At 37.3% G+C, this 27,182-nt stretch overlaps 1 protein-coding gene and 1 pseudogene across 1 annotated transcript in view; both read left to right on the top strand.

The window, feature by feature from the left end:
- The window catches only part of LOC126195613 (inactive dipeptidyl peptidase 10-like), an 801,628-nt gene extending 775,167 nt beyond the window's left edge, over positions 1–26,461 (top strand). Inside the window, exons 17-18 of the mRNA XM_049934238.1 lie at positions 6,609–6,820; positions 21,547–26,461. Coding sequence (XP_049790195.1) covers positions 6,609–6,820; positions 21,547–21,690 — 356 coding nt within the window. The 3' untranslated portion in view covers positions 21,691–26,461. The remainder of the gene's footprint in view (positions 1–6,608; positions 6,821–21,546) is intronic.
- On the top strand, positions 12,153–12,270 carry LOC126196403 (5S ribosomal RNA; annotated as a pseudogene).
- Positions 26,462–27,182: the final 721 nt, after the last annotated feature.

Genomic DNA, 27,182 nt, shown 5'->3' with positions numbered 1-27,182 from the left:
AGACTATTTATTCAATCATATATCGTTACAGAGACTGCGGTTTAATATGCGTTGTACCACGTAGCCACAGTTACAGTATATATTGTTCCTCATGAATCATGCTGTAGTGCCCTCTCCTGCCATAGTAATTGGTAATGTTGTGTCCAATTTACTTCTCTTGCTGACTCACCTTGTAGTGGATGTGATACAGTACTGTACTTGATGGTTCCATATTTGAATTGAGGGCTTGCCGACATGGTATTTGCTTAACCAAAGGCAAATGTCAGTGGATGGGGGGGCAGCAAGGTGGTATCATGAGACCTATCCCCACTGACAACAACCACAGCATTCAGTGTTTGCAAAAGTATTTCACCATTTGTCTGACAGGGTCATTCCAGAAAGCAGGAAATCATGAAGTACACACCCAAAATGATCAGACAGCAGACTTGGAGGAAAATGTGATAAACACTCTAAAAGGTGATCACCATGTCAGTGCCAGGCAGATGGTCCACCAGTACAGGATAAGCCAGACAACCGTGTGGAACATTCTCCATGACAATTGTTCCTACCCATACCACTTATAGTGAGTACAGGGATTATTAGCAACAGACTTTCCACATCAGGATCAGTTCTGTCACTGGTTTCTTCCCAGGTAACCACGATTCCAAGATTCATGTCATCCACCTTATTAACAGGCGAGGCCACCCCTTTACACAGAGTGATATCTTCAGCTTTCATAAGTCATCTGTGGGGTAGTATGCATAGCCCACATGGTATGGTGGCAGCAAATCATCAGCATCAGTGCAGCTGGTATGTGTGGGTTGAGATAAGTGGTGACCGTATTTTGAAACCAGTCTTCCTTCCACATTGCCGAACAGGCTGGAATTATAGGTGTTTCTTGCGGGTGAGTTTGCCTCCCCTGCTAAAACAGGTGCCATTGCTGATCCAAAGAGTTATGTGGCTGATACATGATGGTGCTCCAATCCACTCTGTGGTTGACATCCAGACACATCTCAACTGCATCTTCCCTGGTTGATGGATCGGACGACGGGGGTCTAGTTGGATGGCCTGCTCATTCACTGGATCTCAACCTATGCAATTTCTGGTTATGGGGCCATCCCAAAAGTATCATGTATGCAAAGCCCATTCTAGATGTGGGGACACTGGAGCAGCATATTCATGTTACCTGAATAAATGGTCTCTAGCATGGAAACCATGCATTTCCGGACATAAGTTCATTACACCTTTTTTGTTCCATATCCTCTCACTGATCAGTCCCTAGAGTTTGTACATGGTGGAAAAAATCACCCTGTATACTCTTTAGTTCTAAGAGGGGTGCAGCTGGCAGTCTGCGCATACAACTGCTGTTCAAGGAGAGAGATACCTCACATAAATCATTCAGTCTTACAAAACAAGCAAATACAGTGAAACCCCTATTTTACATTTTCATGTGGTACAGACTGAAAAAAGCAAAACTGAGGAAAATTATGAATTGAGGAAAATGTTAAAACCCCCAAAATATGAGCAAAAACACATGTAATTGACGTATATGATTAAAAATCGCTTTCCCCTCTGATAAGTTACACAAAATCTGTCTAAGTGAAAGAAATTAAATGTACAGTACATTGTCTGTACAATAATTTGTGGTAATGAACTTCATCAAGTGCTTGAAAAATCACAGATGCGTAACAAAGTAAAAACTCATCAAAAAATTGAAATTGGTATCTGGGTACAAGGTAATTGAGCCATTTTCCAACATGCTATGCCCACAAATTATACATTCAAAACATGAGATTATCCTTTGGGCTCACCCAGAAAAAAGCAAAAATTGATGACCCTGTTGAATTAAACCAAAAACATCACTGCACCTAGGTGTTTAAACCATAAGGGTAAATGTGGACAGCTGCTTAATGACATACTTTGTCACCATTCTTGTTATTGTTTAATGCTTTTCTTACGAGCTACACTTCATTTTCTCACCACCATTAAAGTGTTATTTTAGTCTTGATGAGAGAAACAGAGAAGTCTAAAAATGAGTTTACTTCCCCAAATGACTTTACAAGCTTATTAGAAATCAGCTCAGTGAATTTCTGTATACTGTGCAAAACATAAATTGGAACGGCAGCTCAGGTGCTACAGTTTCACTTCATGCACTTCTATCACTGCTACCAACTTTTACAATCTATAGTTTGTGATGTGTGTGGTGCAAAGTACGGTATATACATGAGTAGTGTATGTAGTTGTTGTAACTGTATCATGTCAGCTTTGAACACAAAAATCTTTAAAATGTACTACTGTAAAACCCTTGTTCTATTTCTGTGTGACCTCTCTGTCTTAGTACATCATCTGAATGAAAAGTATATTTTCAGCACTTCACAAAATGTGTTCACCCCTACCTGCACTCCTATCACTGAAGGACCACCTCTCCACACATCCAGTAGCACTGAAGGACCACTGCCCCTCTCCACACATCCAGTAGACAAACTCATTTTACATGTGTTAGTATGGTGTGGTGACTGCACTGGCTACTGGATGACTTAACAAGTCACCAACGAGTAAGAGTTCACTAGCCAGTAATGGGTGACTTTTCCTTTATTATGACTGAGCGTATTCTTCGAGACTCGCTGTTTTAACTTAAAGGGTTAACAATTGACGTTGTTGCCAAATACAGTACACTGGGTATCCCTGCAAAAATATGAGAATGAATTATAAGTGGCACAACAAAAGGTAGCTGTTGGGCCCCTTCATCATGTATTGGCTTTGTCCAGAACACTTCGCACTGACAGTCTTGTTATTACATTACTGCTGTGACCTAGCAATAGTTGTACCATAGTCACAGTGAATCTAAATGTTGCAAGTTGTGTTGGCAGCACCTGTGGCAGTCTTTCTAGCACATGTAAACTGTCCATAACTTCACTAACAACAAGACATGTATTACAGATTAACACTCATTGTCAATAATCCATTATAGAAGCACAGCTATTATTGAGATCTGTCAGTGGCTAGAAAATTATGAAAAGCAATGCATTCATTCTGGCTAAGTTTAGCCACATGCTTTTATCCTTTTATCAACACAGCCCAAGTTCTCTGAAGGGAACCATCTCTGACCATCTCTCCCAGCTTTAATTGAGTTGGAAACTATCAACCTTTAGCTTCCAGGGGAAGGGGTACCCAAAAGTATAGACAGGTTATTGGTCATGGACATGTCACAAGGTTAGAAGCCCCATATTTACCCTCAGATGGGAAGGGAAAAAACATAAAAATATTTCAGGTATTTTTTTATATTGGGATGGTGGCTTGCATCATCTCCCAGAAGTAAAACATGAGTTTCATGTATAATAATGTATCCTAAATTAAAATATTCATTCCTATGAATGAATAACCCACAAACCAGAAATCCACACTCTTGGTAATTAACAGCTTCCTGTAAAACCTGTTATGTTGACATTCCTTCTTAAAATCCAAACTGTTTCCTACAGAGAATTTTATATTGTGGTTCAAATGGTTCAAATGGCTCTGAGCACTATGGGACTCAACTGCTGAGGTCATTAGTCCCCTAGAACTTAGAACTAGTTAAACCTAACTAACCTAAGGACATCACAAACATCCATGCCCGAGGCAGGATTCGAACCTGCGACCGTAGCGGTCATGCGGTTCCAGACTGCAGCGCCTTTAACCGCACGGCCACTTCGGCCGGCTTTTATATTGTGCCAAGTGTTTAAAAATTCAGTTTTACAAGAGCTTCTCAAATATTTTGTGATTTGATATAGCAACAGCATATTATGTAAGTCTCCGAAAGTGCCACTACAAAGAGGTTAGCAGCATAAATAAATTAGTACACAGCTGAGACTTACAATATTACTGATTTCATGGAAATCACTGAAACATTTATTTTACAGATAGCTGACAACATTTAAAACTTATTTTTGAGACTTAGCATACACAAGATTTTGTATATAGGACATCCACAACTGAGAGGCATGTTAATTGATTTAAAGAGATCTGCTTCAGTTGTACTACAACTGAAGCTAAATTAGTTACCTAGCATACAGCTGAATTTTATCAAACTTATTTTGAAATGTAATTTGGGGGTGATTTTCTAGTTAATTATTTTTCCAAAGTCTCTCATTTCAGCAATTATGAACCTATTGTTAGAGGACCTAACTTTTTCCTGAAAAATATGTACATTTTGATGTTATAACAGCTTTACTTTGAATTTCACAATATAATTTGTAATGCAATTAAACCCAATCATTAGCATTGCCCACTGGTGTTCTGAAAAGTATTTTCTTAGTTTTGTATGATATTCTGATGCAATTTTAACCCAAGAGTTAGTAGAATTTAATGTAATGATACAGGATTATTTTTTAGAACATAAAATTTCCACTTAGTAATACTTCATTTCATCTAGAAGTTAAAATGTGTAATAAACAACTCATTTCATGAATAACTTAAAATTACTATCTGGAGCCCTCTATATTGCAACTATTACTATTTGCTCTCCATGAATTTCTACTAGTGTAGCAATTGCAAAATCTAGTAAGTCTTGTATCTGCATCCCTTCCTAAGGCAAGCGGTAAATCCTCTTTTCTCCATATCTGACCTCAAGTAATTGGATGCCGAATTATATTCATCTATATGCAGGATACCTGTTTTGATTATTAAGTAATCATCAGACATTTCAGGAATGTCTGACAGTAAGATTGTGGTTTGCGGTCTCTTCCAGTAGTAAAACATTAGACCCTTGCCTAATAGAGTATTGTAAACAAATATATTTGTTCTATTTAAAATAGAATGTCAGGAATCAGGAACCTTTTTATTTCCTCAAAACTGATGAATTATGCCTGGATAATCTGCAAAGCAAATAATCCTCCCACCCCCACCTTACACACCCACCCACACACCCACACACACACACACACACACACAGAGAGAGAGAGAGAGAGAGAGAGAGAGAGAGAGAGAGAGAGAGAGTATTTCACTTTAATCAGTCAGTTAGTTAGTTTCACGTTCCTAAATTGTAATGATGCAGAACAAGTCTTTATACATTCACATCACAAATTAATTTGTAAATAAGGGTACATGCTAAACATTTTTAGGCTTTAGTGATTCCTACCCACCACTTTTTACACAATACAACATTAGAAATTCTTCTGTGGAACAGAAGGAGTTGTCAAGGACAAACTTTTTCAGTTTGTTTTCAAATTTTACTTTACTGCCTGTCAGACATTTTACATCACTGGATAAGTGATCAGAAATTTTTGTTGCAGCATCGTGCACCCCTTTTTGTGCTAAAGATAACGTTAATTTTTCCTTCTGATATTGTAATTATGTACATCATTGTTCCATTTCAGCTATAGTGGATTATTTTCAACAAACTTCATGAAGGAATAAGTATAATGCAATGATACAGTAGTAAGAGAGAGCCCAATTCCTTAAATAGATGTCTACAAGATGATCGTGGGTGAGCACCACATATTATTCTTACAGAACATTTTTGGGCAATGAAGACTTTCTTAAAAATGAGTTGCCCCAGAACATTATTCCATAAGGCATTGAATGAAATTATGCAAAATTGTTAACTTACTGATTTATTTCTCTACGAGATCTGCAATGATTCTAAGTTGTGCTTTTTCCTGTTTAATTCTCATCAATATGGACACCTCAGAATTTTGAAGTTTCCAACCTATTTATTATTTCCTCACCATGTGTTAAGCTTTTGACTGGTGTAATACACCTAAATGCGCAGAATTGAATACGCTGTGTCTTTTTAAAATTGGGGGTGAGAGCATTCACAGAACACCACTGAATGATACTTTTAAGTACATTGTTTATTGGGTCTTTTATTTTTGTCTGTATGCTTTGAATGACTGCAGTACTACCCGTCTGCAAAAACAACTAATTCTGCTTGTTGTATATTAAACGGAAGATCATTTGTGTATATGAGGAAGAGAAGTGGACCTAAGAATGGGCCTTGGGGAACTGATAATTGATTTATCCCCAGTCAGAATTACACCTCCAGACTATATTGGATAAATTACTATGTACAACTTCCTGCATTCTTTTGCTTAGATATGACACTATCCATTGGTTGGCTACATCATCAGTCCTATAAAACTTCAATTTATCTCAGAAAATACTGTGATTTACACTGTCAAATGCTTTAGATAGGTCACAGAAAATACTAACCAGCAGTATTTTATTATTTAAAGCATGTCGAATTTGGTGAGTAGAGAATGTGTGAACATGTAAATGGTGTTCTCAGTAGAACAACACTTCTGAAATCCAAACTATGATTTGTGTTGGATATCACTGTCACTAAGAATACTTCACCTTCTCAAAAATTTTGTAAAATGATGTCATCTATGTAACAGTTTGGTAGGCACTGATATTTTCCTTATCAACGTTCTTAAAGAGGAGTTTAACAATGGCATATTTCAGCCTCACTGGAAAAATGCCTTGAGTTAATGCACCATTACATATTTCAGATAAGATAGGGCTTATTATAAGGAAACAAATCTGTAGTTCTCTATCAGACACACCATCAAAAGGAGATGAGATTTTGTTGTTGAGAGAATGTACAATCATCTTGGTCCTATAGTTATACCACATAACTGTATCATCCACAGATTCTGCATACTCAGAGCGATACATGGGCTTGCCAGAGGGAGAGGACAACTACCTAGGATATGAAAAAGCAGATGTAACAAAAAGAGCAGGAAATCTTCAAGACAAAATGTTCTTGTTAATTCATGGTACAGCAGATCACACTGTGCATTACCAACAGAGTATGTTGCTTGTACGAGCACTAACAAAAGAAGGAGTGCTCTTCAGGCATCAGGTAAGCTAGTACATCAATTAACTAAATAAAATCTATATTTTTGCTTTAAGTACATTAATGTAAAGGAAATGTTGTGTATGTGAATTCAGATTCATACTTAAATAAATAAAACAGTTACTGTCATGGGGCAATGATTTTATTTTCATTTGGATGACTGATTACTTTTCTCTGATTAATTATTTTAGCACCATGTCACTGTGTAGCATATTAGTGAAGAAAATTTCTCAGCAGTCACTTTTTACATCATCAAATTTATTCATTGCCCTTTACTGGTTTCAAGTGTTTCCACTAACATCTATGGAAGGTGGGTGCACATCCAATTTTACTGCATAAAACTAGTAGACACTCTCATATTCTCTCTCAGCACTTGCATATTCTTTTCTCTTTTCATTTGTGGCTACTGAAATATTCAAACGATGCACTGTAAAGACTACATGCATGTCTCTCATGTGTGAGGCTAGAGCATTTGATTGTTTCATGCTTGCAACCATATGTACATTGACCATTGACTCCTTAGCTTCTGTTTCTACATCTTTCCTGTCTTTAATCACATATAGTTCACCAATACACCGCTTTTTATATGCAGTGTAATGAAAGAATTGTTCTCGTGCATTAACTTACTTACTAGGGCAAGGACATGCAATAAAACTAAAACAGAAGCATCAACGAACAGTATAAATGTGACATATCTATATGCATGGTACAGTACCCAACATTTTGTGACACACTGCCAAGCATTGATTAGCATAACTGCTATATTTAACAATACAGATATTATAGTAATGATATATAGCTACAAATGACTTTGTGAACTGCTTTTCAGTGAAACAACCAGTGAACAGAATACTGTGGAAACTTACAGCTGCGATGCAAACTGCTACATAAATCATTAATTGCTATGCACAATACTTTGTTAAACCAAGATTTAACACTGCACTTAACATGAACAGTTAAGTACAGTAAATATCATTGCATCTCAAAGGGCACCAATGAGAGTCTAAGAGGGTTGATAATTATGTTATTATTTGGCTGTCTTTAGGTTATTCTAATTGTTTCAGCCTTATATCAATGTAAATTTATACTCAGTGGGCAAAAAGTAAGGTTTTCTGGAAAACAAAAACATTTAAGGCAGTGAAGTAATGTCAGAGTTAATTACGACTTATATTTTCACATGTATTAAAGATTAGCCACATATCCAGGATTTCTCATTTCTTTATGTCTCCTTTATCCCTCCAATACAAGTGAGATGTTATGAGGTCTATTACCAATTAGCTGATGACTCTGAAAGCCTTTGGATATTATGCAAGTTTCAGACTTTTTTACTGTCTCCCCTATCACCATCTTCCCACCCCTATGAATGGGTACTAAGGGGGTACCAGTGCCCTCCACGACACTGGTTACCATCTTGTGGCATTATGAGCATGTGTCTTGGTAACAAAAGTATATAAGTGGAGCAGACACGGACAGGGGATCACCCTATCAAAGATAAGGGCTGCAAATGGGAAATCTGACAAAAGGAAGATTATTATTATTTCTTTTTTTCCTTTCTCAGACGTTATGTCTGGTTAAAAATGGAAAGTGATGTGGACCTTGATCAAGGGTGACTTCCTTTTAACTGTACGGTATATGTTACATTGCATTTAGGAACTTTCAGGTAATTGAACATGTATCAATAATTACAGATTTCTGTAGTTGTATATATATATGTTTGGATGTAGCTGTATTGCGTTGATGTACTGGTGGATATTGTGTGGTAGTTGATCCTGATGCCATATGTCCTTGACTTCCTCAGCCAGTTGGATGTATTTTTCAATTTTTTTCTCCCGTTTTCTTCTGTATATTTGTTGTATTGGGTATGGATATTTCGATTAGTTGTGTTAATTTCTTCATTTTATTAGTGAGTATGATGTCAGGTTTGTTATGTGGTGTTGTTTTATCTGTTATAATGGTTCTGTTCCAGTATAATTTGTATTCATCATTCTCCTGTACATTTTGTGGTGCATACTGGTATGTGGGAGCGTGTTGTTTTATAAGTTTATGTTGTAAGGCAAGCTGTTGATGAATTATTTTTGCAACATTGTCATGTCTTCTGGAGTATTCTGTATTTGCTAGTATTGTACATCCGCTTGTGATGTGATCTACTGTTTCTATTTGTTGTTTGCAAAGTCTGCATTTATCCGTTGTGGTATTGGGATCTTTAATAATATGCTTGCTGTAATACCTGGTGTTTATTGTTTGATCCTGTATTGCAATCATGAATCCTTCCGTCTCACTGTATATATTGCCTTTTCTTAGCCATGTGTTGGATGCATCTTGATCGATGTGTGGCTGTGTTAGATGATACAGGTGCTTGCCATGTAGTATTTTCTTTTTCCAATTTACTTTCTTCATATCTGTTGATGTTATGTGATCTAAAGGGTTGTAGAAGTGGTTATGAAATTGCAGTGGTGTAGCAGATGTATTTATATGAGTGATTGCTTTGTGTATTTTGCTGATTTCTGCTCGTTCTATAAAGAATTTTCTTAAATTGTCTACCTGTCCATAATGTAGGTTTTTTTATGTCGATAAATCCCCTTCCTCCTTCCTTTCTGCTTAATGTGAATCTTTCTGTTGCTGAATGTATGTGATGTATTCTATATTTGTGGCATTGTGATCGTGTAAGTGTATTGAGTGCTTCTAGGTCTGTGTTACTCCATTTCATTACTCCAAATGAGTAGGTCAATATTGGTATGGCATAAGTATTTATAGCTTTTGTCTTGTTTCTTGCTGTCAGTTCTGTTTTCAGTATTTTTGTTAGTCTTTGTCTATATTTTTCTTTTAGTTCTTCTTTAATATTTGTATTATCTACTCCTATTTTTTGTCTGTATCCTAGATATTTATAGGCAACTGTTTTTTCCATCGCTTCTATGCAGTCACTGTGGTTATCCAATATGTAATCTTCTTGTTTAGTGTGTTTTCCCTTGACTATGCTCTTTTTCTTACATTTGTCTGTTCCAAAAGCCATATTTATATCATTGCTGAATACTTCTGTTATCTTTAGTAATTGGTTGAGTTGTTGATTTGTTGCTGCCAGTAGTTTTAGATCATCCATGTATAGCAAATGTGTGATTTTGTTTGGGTATGTTCCAGTGATATTGTATCCATAATTTGTATTATTTAGCATGTTGGATAGTGGGTTCAGAGCAAGGCAGAACCAGAAAGGACTTAATGAATCTCCTTGGTATATTCCACGCTTAATCTGTATTGGCTGTGATGTGATATTATTTGAATTTGTTTGGATATTAAGTGTGGTTTTCCAATTTTTCATTACTATGTTTAGGAACTGTATCAATTTAGGATCTACTTTGTATATTTCCAATATTTGTAGTAACCATGAGTGGGGTACACTATCAAAAGCTTTTTGGTAATCAATGTATGCGTAGTGTAGCGACCTTTGTTTAGTTTTAGCTTGATATGTCACCTCTGCATCTATTATCATTTGCTCTTTACATCCTCGTGCTCCTTTGCAACAGGCTTTTTGTTCTTCATTTATAATTTTGTTCTATGTTGTATGTGTCATTAATTTCTGTGTAATGACTGAAGTTAATATTTTGTATATTGTTGGTAGGCATGTTATGGGGCGATATTTAGCTGGGTTTGCTGTGTCTGCTTGATCTTTAGGTTTCAGATAAGTTATTCCATGTGTAAGTGTATCAGGGAATGTGTATGGGTCTGCAATGTAACTGTTAAATAATTTAGTTAGATGTGAATGTGTTGAGGTGAACTTCTTTAGCCAGAAATTTGCTATTTTATCTTTTCCAGGGGCTTTCCAATTGTGAGTAGAATTAATAGCTTGGGTGACTTCATGTTGCAAAATTATCACTTCAGGCATTTGTGGTATCATCTTGTATGTGTCTGTTTATGCTTGTATCCACCGTGCATGCCTGTTATGTTGTACCGGGTTTGACCATATGTTGCTCCGGAAGTGTTCCATGTCTGTTATGTTTGGTGGATTGTCTATTTTAATGTGTGTGTTATCTATTGTCTGGTAAAATTTCTTTTGGTTTGCGTTGAATGTTTGGTTTTGTTTCCTTCTATTTTCACTTTTTTTGTATCTCCTAAGTCGTTTGGCCAATGCTTGTAATTTCTGCTTCTTCTCATCTAATTGCTCTATCACTTCTTCTTGTGAGATTTTACCTAACCTTTTTCGTTTTTTTTCTGACATTTCATTTCTTATAAATTGTGTTAGCTGTCCGATGTCCTTTCTCAGTTTTTCTATTCAGATCTGTAGCCTGTGTTGCCATGCTGGTTTTGTGGGTTTCTTCTGTGTGTTGGTTGGTTCTGATCTCTGCCTAGTGTGTATATTTAGTGTAGTGAGTGCTCCTATATAAACCAGTAGTTGTAACTCTTCCATAGTTGTATACTCATTTATTTTGTTGTGTATGATTGTGTTGATAGTTTCTATTGTTGTTTCGACTTGTGGGTTACTTGGCAGTCTATGCAAGAATGGTCTAATGTCTGTATTTGTGTCTTTGTATTCTATATATGTCAGCTGAAATTTTTCTTCTATATCTAACATGTGTGTCACTTCGTGTTCTATTTGTGCTTGTTCTGGTGGCTGTCGCAAGATTTCGTTTTCCTCTGATTGTTTAATTGATGCGTGTTGTTCTTTGTTTGTTTGCTCTGGGATATTTGAGTCCATTACTCTATTTTCTTCTTCTTCTGTTTGCACATTATTTTGTTCCAGTATTTGTTGTACTTGTTGTTTGATGTTTTCTAATTCTGACTGGGGTATCCTGTTATTTTTGATTATTACACGGATCTGATCAGCTAGTCGTTAATCTGTTAAAAATTTTAATTCTGGGTATCTGGTAATAAATGTTGTGTATACTTGTGATCTGTATCCAGTTGTGTTGGTTCCTAGGTTTGTTGCTTGGTAATAACAGAACATGAGGTGTCGATTAACTTCATCTGACCATCTCATCCTCTGCCTTTGTTTTCCTTCTAGGGTGTTTGTAGGAAGCATATCCTGCAAAACACCTCTATTTGGATTTAAATCATTTTCCAGTTGGCTAGCAGTGTCGTTACCATTGTGGGCGGGCATAGGGTTCAAGCGTCGTCCCCGACCATGACGGCGCTTGTCCGAGGCTTCTTTAGTTCTGTCCTGAACCAACTCATCACACTAAAAGGGGGGTTAGCCCTATTAGTGGTTTGTTCTTTTCGTCGCCTTTTACAACTGGCAGAACATACCGGAGGCCTATTCTTTTCCCGGGCCTCCACGGGGATTATTATTATTATTATTATTATTATTATTATTATTATTATTATTATGCACAGCATGTGAACAAATAAAGCCAATGGTCTTACTGCAGTGGTAACATCGGTTCCCGTCAGATCCCTGAAGTTAAGCACTGCCGGGCTGGGCTAGCACTTTGATGGGTGACCATCTGGTCTGCCAAGTGCTGTTGGTAAGCAGGGTGCACTCAGCCCTTGTGAGGCAAACCGAGGAGCTACTTGATTGAGAAGTAGCAGCTCCGGTCTTGAAAACTGACATATGGCCAGGAGAGTGCTGTGCTGACCACATACCCCTCCTTATCAACATCCAGTGATGCCTGTAGGCTGAGGATGACGTGGTGGCCGGTCAGTAACATTTGGCCTTCATGGCCTGTCCAGGCAGAGTTTAGTTTATGTGAATGAGTATCTTGAAAACGGCAAAACTGGTTGATTGTTCACATGCTACTGTCGTGAGCACCTACGGAAAGAAGTAGAAGGACAGTGAAACTACCACTATGTGTTAAATGGTTGGACATCCATGACAGGACGTGAGGTTCAGAAGTTTGTCTGCTCTTTAAAGTAGGATTGATGTTGATTTGTGCCATCTTTGGCGAAAGTACACAATGCTGGTGCACACACAAGTGTTTCAGAGGACACCGTCCATCGTACATTGTCGAACAGGGAGCTCTGCAGCAGACCACCCCTATGTATACATACGCTGAGCCAATGACATCATCAATTACGATTGCAGTGGGCATGGCACCATTGGGAATTGACTGTAGATCAGTTGAAATGTGTTGGCTGTTGAGGTGAATCACATTTTTGCTACACTTGGTCGATGGTCATCTCCACAAATGCCATCATCGAGGTGAACAGCTGCTCAAAATGTGCAGCACGCCACGGACGCAGGCTGGCGGGAGCAGTATTAAGCTACAGGAGACATTCTCCTGGGCTTGCATGGCACCTGTGGTAATAATTGGAGACATACAGACAGCTGCAAACCACCTGCTTTCCTTCATGCTTGATGTCTTCCCCGAATGCGATGTCATATTTCAGCAGTATAATTTCCCATGGCTCGGAGCCAGAACCATGCTACAGTGATTTGAGGAGCATCATAGTGAACTCACATTAATGTGCCAATGAGCAAATTTGCCTGTTGTAAACCATAAAGAGCACATCTGAGTCACCATCAGGTGCCATCACCGCATACAAAAATAAGTGGCCCATTATTTATGTGAATTACATGACTTGTGGGTAAACATCTAACGCCACATACCTCCGCAACCTGGTACAGTTTGTTGAAAATCACCAAACAATAAAATGAGTATGCCACCAAAGAGCTATTTACTTTCTTTCAAATATTAAAATCCGAGGAATGTATGATGAAGCACATCAAATGGTTTCTTTTGCACCATAGTACATTTGTCCCATATAATGAGCTGACATGACTTGAGCACTTGGCCGATCCCAGAATTTTTGTTGATATTGCATGTTGGTATTTCAGTGATTTGCTTATTCATTGACAATTTCAGTGCTGAATGTGCTGTTTCGCCACCAACCAGAAACACTGACACAGTTCTAGGTGATGTGATTGCTAGTGCAATATTTTCTTTGTTACTGTGTATTTGTCAAAATAAGTGAAATGATAGTTTTGCTTATGTCTCTGGGTGTATCTTGGAAATACAATATGTTGCTTTGGCTTGTAACTGCATGCATTATTCTCTCATAAATAATGCATTTTTGTGTAACCAATTTCAGAAGATTTGTGTAAACAGTTGTACCCAATTCATAAACATCTAATTGTATTTCTTATATCCAAAAACAAAGATGACGTGACTTACCAAATGAAAGTGCTCGCAGGTCGACAGACACACAAACAAACACAAACATACACACAAAATTCAAGCTTTCGCAACAAACTGTTGCCTCATCAGGAAAGAGGGATGGAGAGGGAAAGACGAAAGGATGTGGGTTTTAAGGGAGAGGGTAAGGAGTCATTCCAATCCCGGGAGCGGAAAGACTTACCTTAGGGGGAAAAAAGGACGGGTATACACTCGCACACACACACATATCCATCCACTCATATACAGACACAAGCAGACATATTTAAAGACCAAAATATGTCTGCTTGTGTCTGTATATGAGTGGATGGATATGTGTGTGTGTGCGAGTGTATACCCGTCCTTTTTTCCCCCAAAGGTAAGTCTTTCCACTCCCGGGATTGGAGACTCCTTACCCTCTCCCTTAAAACCCACATCCTTTCGTCTTTCCCTCTCCTTCCCTCTTTCCTGATGAGGCAACAGTTTGTTGCGAAAGCTTGAATTTTGCGTGTATGTTTGTGTTTGTTTGTGTGTCTGTCGACCTGCCAGCACTTTCATTTGGTAAGTCACATCATCTTTGTTTTTGGATATATTTTTCCTACGTGGAATGTTTCCCTCTATTATAATCATATCATTAATTGTATTTCTTGTTGTAAATCATGATTGAGATGATCTTTTTCAAATCAATTCAGCACATTCATTCACAAATGCTCCAGTGCTTTGTTAGCAATTGCCAAACATATTAATTCAATCAAAACTGATCATTATACACATTTGGTGTGAATCAGATATCCAAAATATGATTCGTAGCACATTGATGAAGTAGGACATCTTCATTCATTTCATCTTTCCCACTGATCTTTTGGAATGGATGGGAAGCATGCTGTCAATATGATTGCAAATAATGTGTGTATCTATTTTGGTTGTATAGTATTCAATGCATCAGCAAGTTAAGTGCCCCAGTGTGCATCATTATCAGTCAGACTTAATTCTTGGCAAGCTTCACAACAAGTGCAACATATTTTACTGTTCTCAATTCTTGGAAGAAGTCAGTTCACATACATTGATTAACAGTAATCACAATGCAATCATTCAGCATTGTTTGTGTGAATAATGTACAGATGCAAACTTCCTGGCAGATTAAAACTGTGTGCCGGACCGAGACTCGAACTCGGAACCTTTGCCTTTCGCGGGCAAGTGCTCTACCAACTGAGCTACCCAAGCATGACTCACGCCCCGTGCTCACAGCTTTAATTCCACCAGTACCTCATCTCCTACCTTCCAAACTTAACAGAAGCTCTCCTGCGAACCTTGCAGAACTAGCACTCCTGGAAGAAAGGATATTGTGGTGACATAGCTTAGCCACAGCCTGGGGGGGGGGGGGGGGGGGGGATGTTTCTAGAATGAAATTTTCACTCTACACTCCACAGACGAGGTATTGGAAGAATTAAAGCTGTGAGGACAGGGAATGAGTCGTGCTTGGATAGCTCAGTTGGTAGAGCACTTGCCAGCAAAAGGCAAAGGTCCTGACTTCAAGTCTCAGTCCTGCACACAGTTTTAATCTGCCAGGAAGCTTCATATCAGCACACACTCCGCTGTACAGTGAAAATTTCATACTAGAAACATCCCCCAGGCTGTGGGTAAGCCACCTCTCCGCAATATCCTTTCTTCCAGTAGTGCTAGTTCTGCAAGGTTCGCAGGAGAGCTTCTGTGAAGTTTGGAAGGTAAGAGACGAGGTACTGGCGGAATTAAAGCTGTGAGGACGGGGTGTGAGTCATGCTTGGGTAGCTCAGATGGTAGAGCACTTGCCCATGAAAGGAAAAGGTCCCGAGTTCAAGTCTTGGTCTGGCACACAGTTTTAATCTGCCAGGAAGTTTCATATCAGCACACACTCCACTGTACAGTGAAAATTTCATTCTAGAAATGCACAGATGCATTAACATGTCAGTCATATATAAATTGGATTGTCCTGCTACACATCTTTTGCAGTGATGAAACTTGTTCACTGATGCATTCCATGTGTAATATGTTGGCACTTCAGAGTAACATAACATCTTAGCAAACATATTATCCCGTCGCTGTGAGAACAATGCATTTAATGTGACAATGCTCTTGCATGTACGTTTTGTGTTGTAAAGTATGCACACTTCCCATTTTCAAGGTCCACTGCCAAACGACAAACTGTTAGCTGTCATTCATAGATTTCAAATGATAAAATGCAACATACTGCATCATTGTTACTAATGTAGCATCTCAGGTGATATTGGTAAATTTCATAGACAGATACTGCAACATTTCCCACTCCAAAAACTGTCTTTACTGGTATATTTTCAAATTTACTTGATCCATTCCTCCAAATTGCTCAGCATTCATGTGTGCTTCATACATTTTCAAGGATAATGGTGAGTATAGTACAACCCAATTATTATCAGCTTCAACATCAATGTTTCATGCTTCAAAAGTGATGGCTTTGCTGTTGTCTTCAGTTGATCATTGATAATACAGTGGATACCCATCATTGCTAATGATATTCTCAGCAGTTGTGTCTTGGGTACCATTTTGTGTGTTTTCCATCAGCCATTCATGATGAATTATTGTTGAGTAAGCCACATGGGCCATGATTCATTTGGTGATGACTTCAAATAAGTCTGAATAAATACTGACATCTGGTATTTCTGTTGCGATGACTTAATTAATTTGATGTGATGTGTGTTTTTTGATCAACTAACTCAAAATGTGCACATGTGGCAACTTCCCCTTTTGTCACTCACTGGAATACATCCAACAGCATGTCTCTCCGAAAACATGATGCTTCACAATGAAATCCATTAAAGATTTCAATTTTTGTTTGAACACACTTGGATAAATATCACAATGATCTGATGACTGCCCAGTTAGCAAAAGTTACTTTATTTTATCTTATAATTTGGGGTGGCCATATGCATGAACATTTTCCATTGCATCTTGTGTGTATTCATGCATGAATACTGAGACTGAGTACTTTCCTGTAAACGTGGCCATCAGTAAGTGGAACATACCTTGGTTTTATTTAATTGAAAATAAAAAAGTCATTCAGTTTTTATTTTTGCATATGTATCAACAATATATTGATTGAATAGTTGTTGACATTTTACAATATTTTCAACATTTTCACAAATCAATATGAATAGCCACTGAGTTTCCTATTCATTTGTTTATCTCTTTGGGATTTCTCATTACAATGTTGAAATGATAGCAACTTCCTTCCCCTTGGCAAAATTATTGTATCATGTTGTGATGCTTGGGTTATAAAGGCAGAAAGCACAGAATGAGAGACACAACAAAAGTTAGGTAAAAATCGTTTATTTAAATCAGTCTGTTGAAGAACACTAGTGTATTCAGATTCAATACAATAGCAAGAATGTCCAAGTCCTTACTCAAGTCTGTAATAATGTAATCACTAAGAAAGAGACTGAGTACTCCCAGGTGTATATCACAATACAGAAGGTGGGCTGATGATAGCTTGTGGCAGCATCTTACACACTCCCGCAGCAGCACTACCAGCACTGGCCTTTGGTTGGTGGCCATCGGTTGCTCTGTGGCTGCCTCTGGAGAAGGTACTAGGAATTTCTGGTGCCCACCTGTGAATTACAAATGGACACACCTGGTGTCGTTTCTGTGTTGAACGACACTATATTCCTCCCCCAGAAATCTCTTCACTGTTGTTATGTACCGACATTGCTAATAACAACAGGAACGGGAGGGAGGCAGTGGGGGGGAGGAAGGGGGGCGGGGATTGAAAGTTGGAAGCAGGTGTCACTGAGGAGGCAGGAGCTGGAACAGTGGCTGATGGCGAGTTACTGAACTCATTCCCTCCTTGTGAATGATTGGGAACACCAGCCAAGATAAATTTGCTTCCAGGGGTGGAGCAACTTTTGGAACTGGTGATGATGCAACAGTGACTGGTGGGTCCTTGGAGGCATACAGGAAAGTGGCGGTATGTAGAGGACCAGACCTCTGTGGCTGGGGCTGCTGACTGTGGTGGCAGCAGAGTTGGCATCACCATATTCACATCCATGGGCTCTCCATCCAGCAGTGTATGACATGACAGAAGCGAGAGCAGCTATGGCTGCAAGATCCTGTAGGATACCACCTCTGAAACCAAGAAATCTGTGGGAGGATCACACAGCTGACAGGAGTGGAACTGATTCTGATGCCCCATGTGCAGTCCAGTCGAACCCAGACAAATCAGCCAAAGACTTGAATGATGACACCCCATTCCCAGTATATCTTTTGGCCAAAGACTCTGAAAAAGACATGATCATTGAACTTAAATTTAGTATGTTGCAGAGGAAGGACCAACTGATGTGGTGGATGCAGCAGTACTTTGTGTCAGTGTCTGTGCAGTAGCTCTGCAGGTAACTTGCCGTTGTGTGGCTGGGAATGATATGAGGATAGGAAAATCACCAGGGCTTGCTCCCATGTGTGGGAGGCACATAAATTTTACATTTGTTGCTTAAATGTTTTCACAAAGTGTTCTGCTTCACAACGTGTCACATGTTGAATGTTGTTGGAATTCAAAAGTGCTTTAAGTCTGCCAATGTAAACTGTGGTCCATTATCTGAGATTATCAGACGTAAGAATTTTTTGCCATTGTGGTCTGTTACTTTGGTTTCACAAATGGAAATTTGCCTTAAGTGCCAAAAACAATCAGCCCACAAAATTAACGTATAGCCATTGCCAAGGGGCACTGGGCTTGGACCAACCAAAGAAATTGGAGGTGGAGAATCAGCCTGGTGCTCTGCACATGTCTGACAATGTGAAATGAGTCAGTCACTGTTTTCAAGGTTCACCATTGACTTGAAATCAACATACAATCTTAATTTGCTACATAGTTTTGTGATGACTACTGGAGTAGATGCTCGCTGACTAGCTGCTACTGGAGTGATTACACCTTTGTCTTGCCAGGTCAACAGTTGTTGCGCCATTTGATCAATGATTGTCTGTTTTTGTAAGGAGCAGCAGCCATGTTCACTTCATCATTAAAGTACTTGGTTAACACCAAAATCAAGCTGGCCGGTGTGGCCGTGCGGTTCTAGGTGCTTCAGTCTGGAACCGCGTGACAGCTACGGTCGCAGGTTCGAATCCTGCCACGGGCATGGATGTGTGTAATGTCCTTAGGTTAGTTAGGTTTAATTAGTTCTAAGTTCTAGGCGTCTGATGACCTCAGAAGTTGGGTCACATAGTGCTCAGAGCCATTTGAACCAACCAAAATCAAGTTATCATGGTCTACACTTTCTAGGTGGGTGATGGAAAAAGTTTACATCCCAGCCTGTATACTGCAACACCTACCATTGCCAGAAATGTCATTTTCTGTCCACACCTTGAATATGATGTGCAATGAAGTTGGTATCAAGCTGAGCACGATATTCAAACCAGTCTTCCTGCTGTGCATTGAATACCCAGAACTGTGGTGCACAGACAGACATTGCTTGTGATGGCACTGCTTGGGATGCAGTGAGTGAGGCACTGTCATGTAACAGTTGGAATTGCATCAGTTTTTTCATTCCTTCCATAAGTTGTTGACTTTTCTGAATCTTCAACTGAATAGCTTGGCTTAGAGACAGTTCCTGCAGTACATGGCCATGATTCAGTACACAATACACATTAAACAGAAACAAAATGTAAACACTGGAGCTGTAAAGGATGTCTCAATTAGAAGTCACAGACAACAATATGCAAAAAATATCAGCCCCTGCAGACAGAAAATAACGAAAACAGCAGTTGCAGGTCAGAATGTTCTGAGACACAAACAAAGTCAGTATAAACACAATGCAGTGGGCAAGCATGGTGTTTGTCAAATGATCTGTAAGAGACATGCTCTACCATTATTGTCACAGTGTTGTTGTGTCAGGTCTCAGCAGGGTACAAGTCCGTCAGATAACAGGCAAACGAAGGATCAGCCTCAGCGCCAATGTTACTGTACCCTTTTGTAGACAGCGGAGAATGAGAGACACAAGAACAGTTAGGTAAAAACTGTTTACTTAACTCAGTGGGCTGAGAAACACTAGTACAGTCACATTCAATACAATGTCGAAAGTGTGAGAGTCCATAGCCAAGTCTGTACAATACCAAAGGTGGGCTGAGATAGCTTGCAGCAGCCTCTTATACACTTTGGCAGTGGCGCCGCATGTGCCAACTGAGGAGGGCATGTGCATGTAATGGCCATCAGTTGGTGGCTACTGGTTGCTGTGTGGCTGTCTCTGGTGAGAGTACTAGGAATGTTTGGTGCCATCCTACGAATTATGAAGAGACACACCTAGCATGTTGTCTGTGGCAAATGAGAGCACAAAAATAAAATCAGGTATTGTAATCCATCATATGAGTGATGTGCTTCTAAGACCCAATGAGCATTACAATTTCTGCTGTGAAGAACTATAACAATCATCACATCATCAATTGTTGGTGCATTTTACTGTCTTTCATGTTGGCTGACAGGTGTTTTGTCAGCTGTAACTAAAACTTTGCAGTTAAATGTTGGCATTTGTTCAAGGGCAGGTCTGAATTATTGACTTAATTCATACTGTTGATGAAATAAGGTTTGTAATACAACTATAATTTCCCATGAAATAAATTTGTAATCTGTATTCAGCAGTGGTAATAGTGGTCCTGCATAATGATACATTTGCCCTAGCAGTTTCAATGTTGTGTAATTCTCATGTAATGTTTGTTGCACTGAACAATGTCATTTGTAAACATGAACTGTACTTGGGTTTGTTTGCCAAGAAACATTTTGATTGGCTTGTGTCACCTGATTCCAATATTTACAATGGTTTGATTGGTGATTTTAATTCTGGCAATTTCATTTCTCCACCCACACAGAACATTTGTGGAGTTTCGTCCATAAATCTGAAGGCACTGTTGTACAAACATAATTTATCCATTTTTCTCATAACCAATTCGGATGAAGACTGTAATAACATTAACATCAGAATGGAATACACCAAGCTGTAAATCAGCATTCAGTGTTCATATGTACTGAGTAGTGTGCGCTTGAATAGTACCCAGTCTTGCTTTCCGTTCCTCGACTGTTGCAGATGAATGGTCTTGAACAGTGTGTACTCAAATGTCTTTTCAGTCTTGCACCCCATTGCTCATCTGTTTTTGAATCTCGTGATGCCTTTTTCTTTCGTGCTTGAGGTGTAGATTGACCAGTCGCTTGTCACTATAGTGGCATAATTGATTTGACAGTCAAAGTAATACTTTGTGATAACTTTCAAAAATTCATTTGGAAAACACACACACACACACACACACACACACACACACACACATGACCACTATCTCTGGCTGCAGAGTGTGGTCTCAGTGGCCAGAGACAGTGGTTTCTTTTTGTGCGTGTGTGTGGGGGGAGGGGGGGGGGCGCAGGGGACATGCTTGTGTGTGTGTTTCAGATCTCAAGGGCCTACACTTCTCAATTTTCATATTCAGATTTTTTTTATTACCTTCATATATAACCTTTTCATTCTTTGAACTCCTCTTTCCTAATTATAGAACGCTGTCTGGATGATACATATTCAGCCATGTCATTCTAGTGAAAGACATTGCTGTATGACTGGTAAGCAAAAGATCTTTTGCCTGGGTAACATTGTGGTTTCTGCTTTCTTGTTCCAGACATATCCCGATGAAGGAAACACATTCTCTGGAGTCAAAAATCACTTGTACCGAGTAATGGAGTCATTCTTTAATGACTGCTTTGGACCACTGGATTTTGAAGAATGGGAGTTTGGAACAAATCTTTTCTCTTTCAAACAATAGCAGAACAGTGAGGCTGCAATTGTGCAGTTTCTGTGAAATGTCTCTCTATTTTCTGCCGAGAAGATAATCATGGTGCTGTACTTGAGCACCTCTGTTTTTGCATCACAGCCATGGAATACAGTAGCTGAATGCTGCAATCACAAAGGCACAATAAAAGAATTGTGCCAGATACAAGTGCAACATATGCAGTTGTTTACCAGTGTGTAACTTTCCTCCTATGGCAGTATTTTTATTTTATTCTCTTATTACAGTTTCCCTTTCCTTTTCAGGCAGTAGAATATTAACAAGAAGTGGTCATTTCTTAGATCAAGCCTTTCTTAATAAGATATTGCATAAAACTGCTTATTTATGAATAAATTTCTGTTGTGGAATATACTCAATAAAGATGGCCAAAAAATCTTGAGACCAACAGTAAGAAAATTAACTTTTTGTCTTTCTATATTGATATAATGCTGCAGTATTTTCTATTCCATTTAACATTGTAATGCACAAATTAGATTGTGAGTTCTGATTCAGTGTTTGTGCATAATCTGCTAGTAACTTTGGCCTTGGGTATATATGTGTATTACTGTACTTCATTACACTATGTGCAGTTTCCTGTAAACAAAACATCAACAAAGTAATATTGCTGTCACAGCAGATGAAAGTCATGTATCACACTAAAATGGTTCAGAGACAATCAAATTTAGAAGAACAAATATTTGATCATATTGTATGAACAGGTAGTATTTACATTTCAGTCCATATTTTCCTCTGCTTTCTCACTGAAATGCCCTACATTTCAATAAAACTCACACACAGCATTACACTGCAAATAAAAATTCATTCTATTATTATAAATCCTCTTATGGCCTACTTCTTGTTGATATGAATGATTCATCTCTGTGACTAGCCTTGGTATAAGAATATAGTCTGTCTTTCCATTTTTTATTTTCTTTTAATTGAAAGAACTGGTGATCTTGCATTTCATTATATACCAGTAAAAATTTCAAATACCTTTGCACTGAAATCACAGTCCTTGAGTACTTCTGCCATATTCTGCAACAGAAATAAAACTTTCATTTTCTTTGTCCGTATACTGCTGTGTATATCTGCCCAGGCACTATCTTTAAAACTATGAATATTATACAACTAATTTAATTTTATCGAAAGTTCAAAAATTATTTTATAAACAAATACAAATTTAGCTCACTTTTCATTACCAATGACAACTTTACATCATCATCAGCATGGTCTAACTTTCTTACATTTTCCCACCATTACTAATGTAACTTCATTATAATACATAAAATAAATACCGTACTGCTGAAGCAAATGAAAATGTTTTAAAACCTCATGGTTTACCATGTGAATGCTACTTTGCTGAAATCATTTTATTCTAATTTGTAAACTTGGTACAATCAAGAATAGTGCTGGTGGAGAATAATTTTAAAAACCAATAATCCATCACCATTTCTTTGTTTTGTCATGAATTGCCTATTCAGCTTTTCAGTACTCATTTGATGATGTTTTACAGTAACAAATTAACTCCTCTTCAGAGCTGAATGTGTTTTTTTAAATTATTCATAAAGTTTCATATTTTTATAAGAATCAAAAGAAAACCAATCATAACAAAGAACCATTTTTGATAGTAATAAATTCTGAAGTACAGGGCAGCTACTTAGCATTAAAATACACTGTGTGGGCTTTCAACTACATATACTCCAAGTTATACACTTCTGTTGGGAGAGTACTCACAAGAAACTAATGAACATTGTGTAGACATAACGACTGTATACTAAACAGTGGTTGTAAGTATTGTTACTTAAAAATAAATATATTTTTATGATAAACAACTAGTTAATAAATAATGCATATTAAATGTAAAAGCTAACTTGAAAAGGACATCTAAGTGTAGAATCTAGTTGTCTATGAAGAGAGACTTTTTAGTACAGATCATAAGAACCCAGTAAGAAGACTGTAAAATTCCTTTGCAAAGTCAGTCTACAAGTGCAGTTACATTTATTACAATAAATTTATAGTCTATGTCTATAAAAGTGAAGGAATTCCATCCAAGATGCAGATCATATGGTAATGTGGTTTTTAATTATATGTACCATCACCGTCTCTCCGAGAGTTGAGGGTTTTCATACAGACAAATAAACTTCTGCTGGTACTCCAATTGCATCATTTCATAGAGTCATGAGTTCTCAAGAAATGCAGCTAACAATTGCAAAATTCAGACTGTGCAGCAGTGTTTGCAATAGTGCCTAAAGTTTGTGCATCTCAAAGTACATTGAAATGTTTTAGTAACTAGTGAGTTATTTATTTCAAAGTTAATTGCAGGTCTTCATTGAATTTAATTTTAAATCAGCTGGATAGTGAAAAGCTTATAGTTCTGATTGTCCTTTGTGCCCTGTTTTGTGAAACCTCACAGTTCCTTCATTTTTTTGCCAGTGTTTATGGCTTCAAAATATCTCATGTTTGTTAACTTCAAATAAAGATTGAAAAATTACAGAGACACAAAATCACAAACTACAACACTTATGTCAGTTAATATGTTGCTAACATACTGACAGTATTTAGTAAATTCATAAACATAATGTTTTCAACTGAAAATTTTGATAAGTTTACTAAAGTTTATTACTGTCCCCTCCTCAAGTATAGATTAATCAAATTTCTCTTCACATATACACCACAATCAATCAACCAATGTCAGAGTAGAACAGAAAGCTGAGATAGAATCCAATGTTCAGGAAATATAAAGATGATGTCAGGAGCATAGTTATTTTGACTTGTATTGGATGTACATGACTGTAAAGTGTAGCAAATGGCTAAAAATATGCTGACCATTCTTATTCAGCCTTTGCAAATGAACTGTGTACTCACAAAAAAAACAACCATTTCCACAGCTCAAAAGCTTTCTTACAGGCAATGAAGTCATCTGCCATATCAGTCCACATTTTCCACAAAACCATCTGTTCTAATAGTAACTTAAACTGTTATTGATCCAAAGATAATTTCTGCAATTCAACACTAGACAGTACTTTTTTTTAAATTAGTGAATGGCATTTGTAGCCAAAATCTTTTCAAATTAGTATCACAGTACAATGATTAGTTCTCCATTTCTGAAATTTTTTTTTTTCTTTTTATGTACGCAGTAACTGCTTTACTGGACATGGATAAACAATATCATTATTGTGCTTAATTTCAATTAATAAACAGTTACATATCTAAGATTCAGTTGTTTGTATCAACCTATTAATCTCTTCTAAATGTGCAATATGTTCACCTAACTTTCTTTTAAGTGGTTACTGTTTATATATTAATTCACAATTGAGCTGTTGGCATTTATAACATATATAAGTTATTTTCATTTGGTGATTTATTAATTTTATGAAAAGCAGTAAGTGTATTCAGTTAATTATGGCTAAGATTTCTCAGTTTAAAAAATAAAAAGGAATAATTCTCTTCATATTTCAATCAGTTCAGGTGAGAAATACTGCTTCTGCTTCAAATTTATTCTTAATTTTTATTCTATGTTATTAAAAATGTTAATTTTTTGTGTTATTTAGTCTTATGTGGCTAAATATAGGAGACTCTTCTTTAATTTTATATAAGCAGAATAAATACAAAATTACATGGGATGGTCATGTATGCTGATCTTCTTTCACTACCTAATACCACTGAAAATATGACAGGTTAATTTCATAGTTCACAGTGAGTAATATATTTCATCCTTTGTAACATCTCAGTCTCGTAAGTTGTGAGAAAGAAAAATTTCCATCTTATATTACTGTGCAGAAAATACTGTCTGTTGCTAGTTTAAATGGTTGCAGGTATGTGCTTCCATTTTAATAACATTATAGACTATTTAATTGAAACATAAATACATAAAAGGTAACAGAATTATGAAAAGACATTATAACTGCAGACAGCTTTTGCAAAGTTCAACAAGAAGCAGTTATTTCAAAATTCTCCAGACCTGTAATTTGAAAATGCTTCAAATTTGGTGTTTCAAATAGGAAGCCATTATTTTCAAATTATTTTGTATGTGCTAATTGAAATATACATATACATACATATATATATGAAGAGAAAACATCTATGTTAAATCTTCTACTCAGACACTTTCATATTCCAGTAAGGCACATTTTCATTCTAAAACAATTTTAAGTGTGTTAGTCTAATAACAAATTAAAGATTTAATTATGTGAGAGTCGGTGCTTGTATTTTCTGAAGTTTCAAGATATGTAACTTGAAGTTGTCTAAAGCTATGTTTCTGTATGAATCATTGTACATAGAAAAGTTTCTATAGAAGAGTGCTAAGAAATATATTTACCAAAGCAATGTATGTACTTGTCACTACTTCACTTGCTTCACTAAACAGACATGTCACTGCATCTAAAACTTAAGATTCGACTATCTGTTCACAGAAGTTGTTGTGTTTATGACAAGCAGTAGACAAATGAAAAGTTGCTAAGGAATGAAGAATATTTAAGATTTTACAGATGGTTACTGTATAAGTGACTTATTAATGCATTATTAATGCATTACTGCTATTAGTCTGGGAAATAATGTAATATTAAATGGTATTATGCATTTACAGTCCAGCTGTCAATCTGTGTTGTATTGAATATCAGTACCAAATTTAATTTTGTCAGTGTATTGCTGCTGGTGTGATTAGACCTATGGATGTTTTACATGGAATAGTTAAAGTTTTTATGGTGTAATCACAAGCTATGAAGAAATATTTGTTATGCAGTTTTCATTACGTATACTGTTATTTTGTAATAAAACATTTTTTGTAATAAAACACCATTGTAAGCACTTCTTTCAGTCACAGTATGCCTCATACTTGTTATAAAGCAAGAGTTAAATATTTTTGGCACACAAATCATGATAGATACAATAGAGAGGATGTAAACTGTTTGTTGTACCTACCCAGAAAACAGGAAAAATTTGAGTTTACTGCTAAATTTACTTCTTGTTGGGTGTCTCTGTCACAGGTGTGTGCTTCTTCTCTTTTTCTTTTAACATACATCAGGGGTAGTGTTAAAACCCAACACAGTTCCACTGATGAAACTGGACATCCATGATACTACAGTTTGAGGAGGAGGAGGAGGAGGAGGAGGAAGAAGAAGAAGAAGAAGAAGAAGGAGAAGGAGAAGAAAAAAAGAAAGAAAAAAAGCATAATTTATGTACACTGCCATTTACATACTTAAAAGTTTAGTTTGACAAGGATGGGACAGGTAGTCGGTGATGGCCTTATGGTAGGAACCATCCCAGCACTTGCCTGAAATAATTTAGGAACACCACAGAAAACTCAGTACAGCCAAATGTACAATGGCACCTCCATCATCCAAAACACAAGGTCAGTCTGTTTTAAACAGAGCAACTACATTTGATTTATCCCTAGTGCACATTAATGTTTTGCAAAGAAGTTGTTTAACAATGGAAAAAGCTCAAGCTACACAATTCATTCATTTTTCACTAGCATTGTCCACACACAA

This window comes from Schistocerca nitens, chromosome 7 (genome assembly GCF_023898315.1).
Source record: "Schistocerca nitens isolate TAMUIC-IGC-003100 chromosome 7, iqSchNite1.1, whole genome shotgun sequence".
Lineage (NCBI taxonomy): Eukaryota > Metazoa > Arthropoda > Insecta > Orthoptera > Acrididae > Schistocerca > Schistocerca nitens.
Note: the sequence above shows the minus strand (reverse complement) of the source record. Positions and strands in the feature narration are given on the sequence as shown.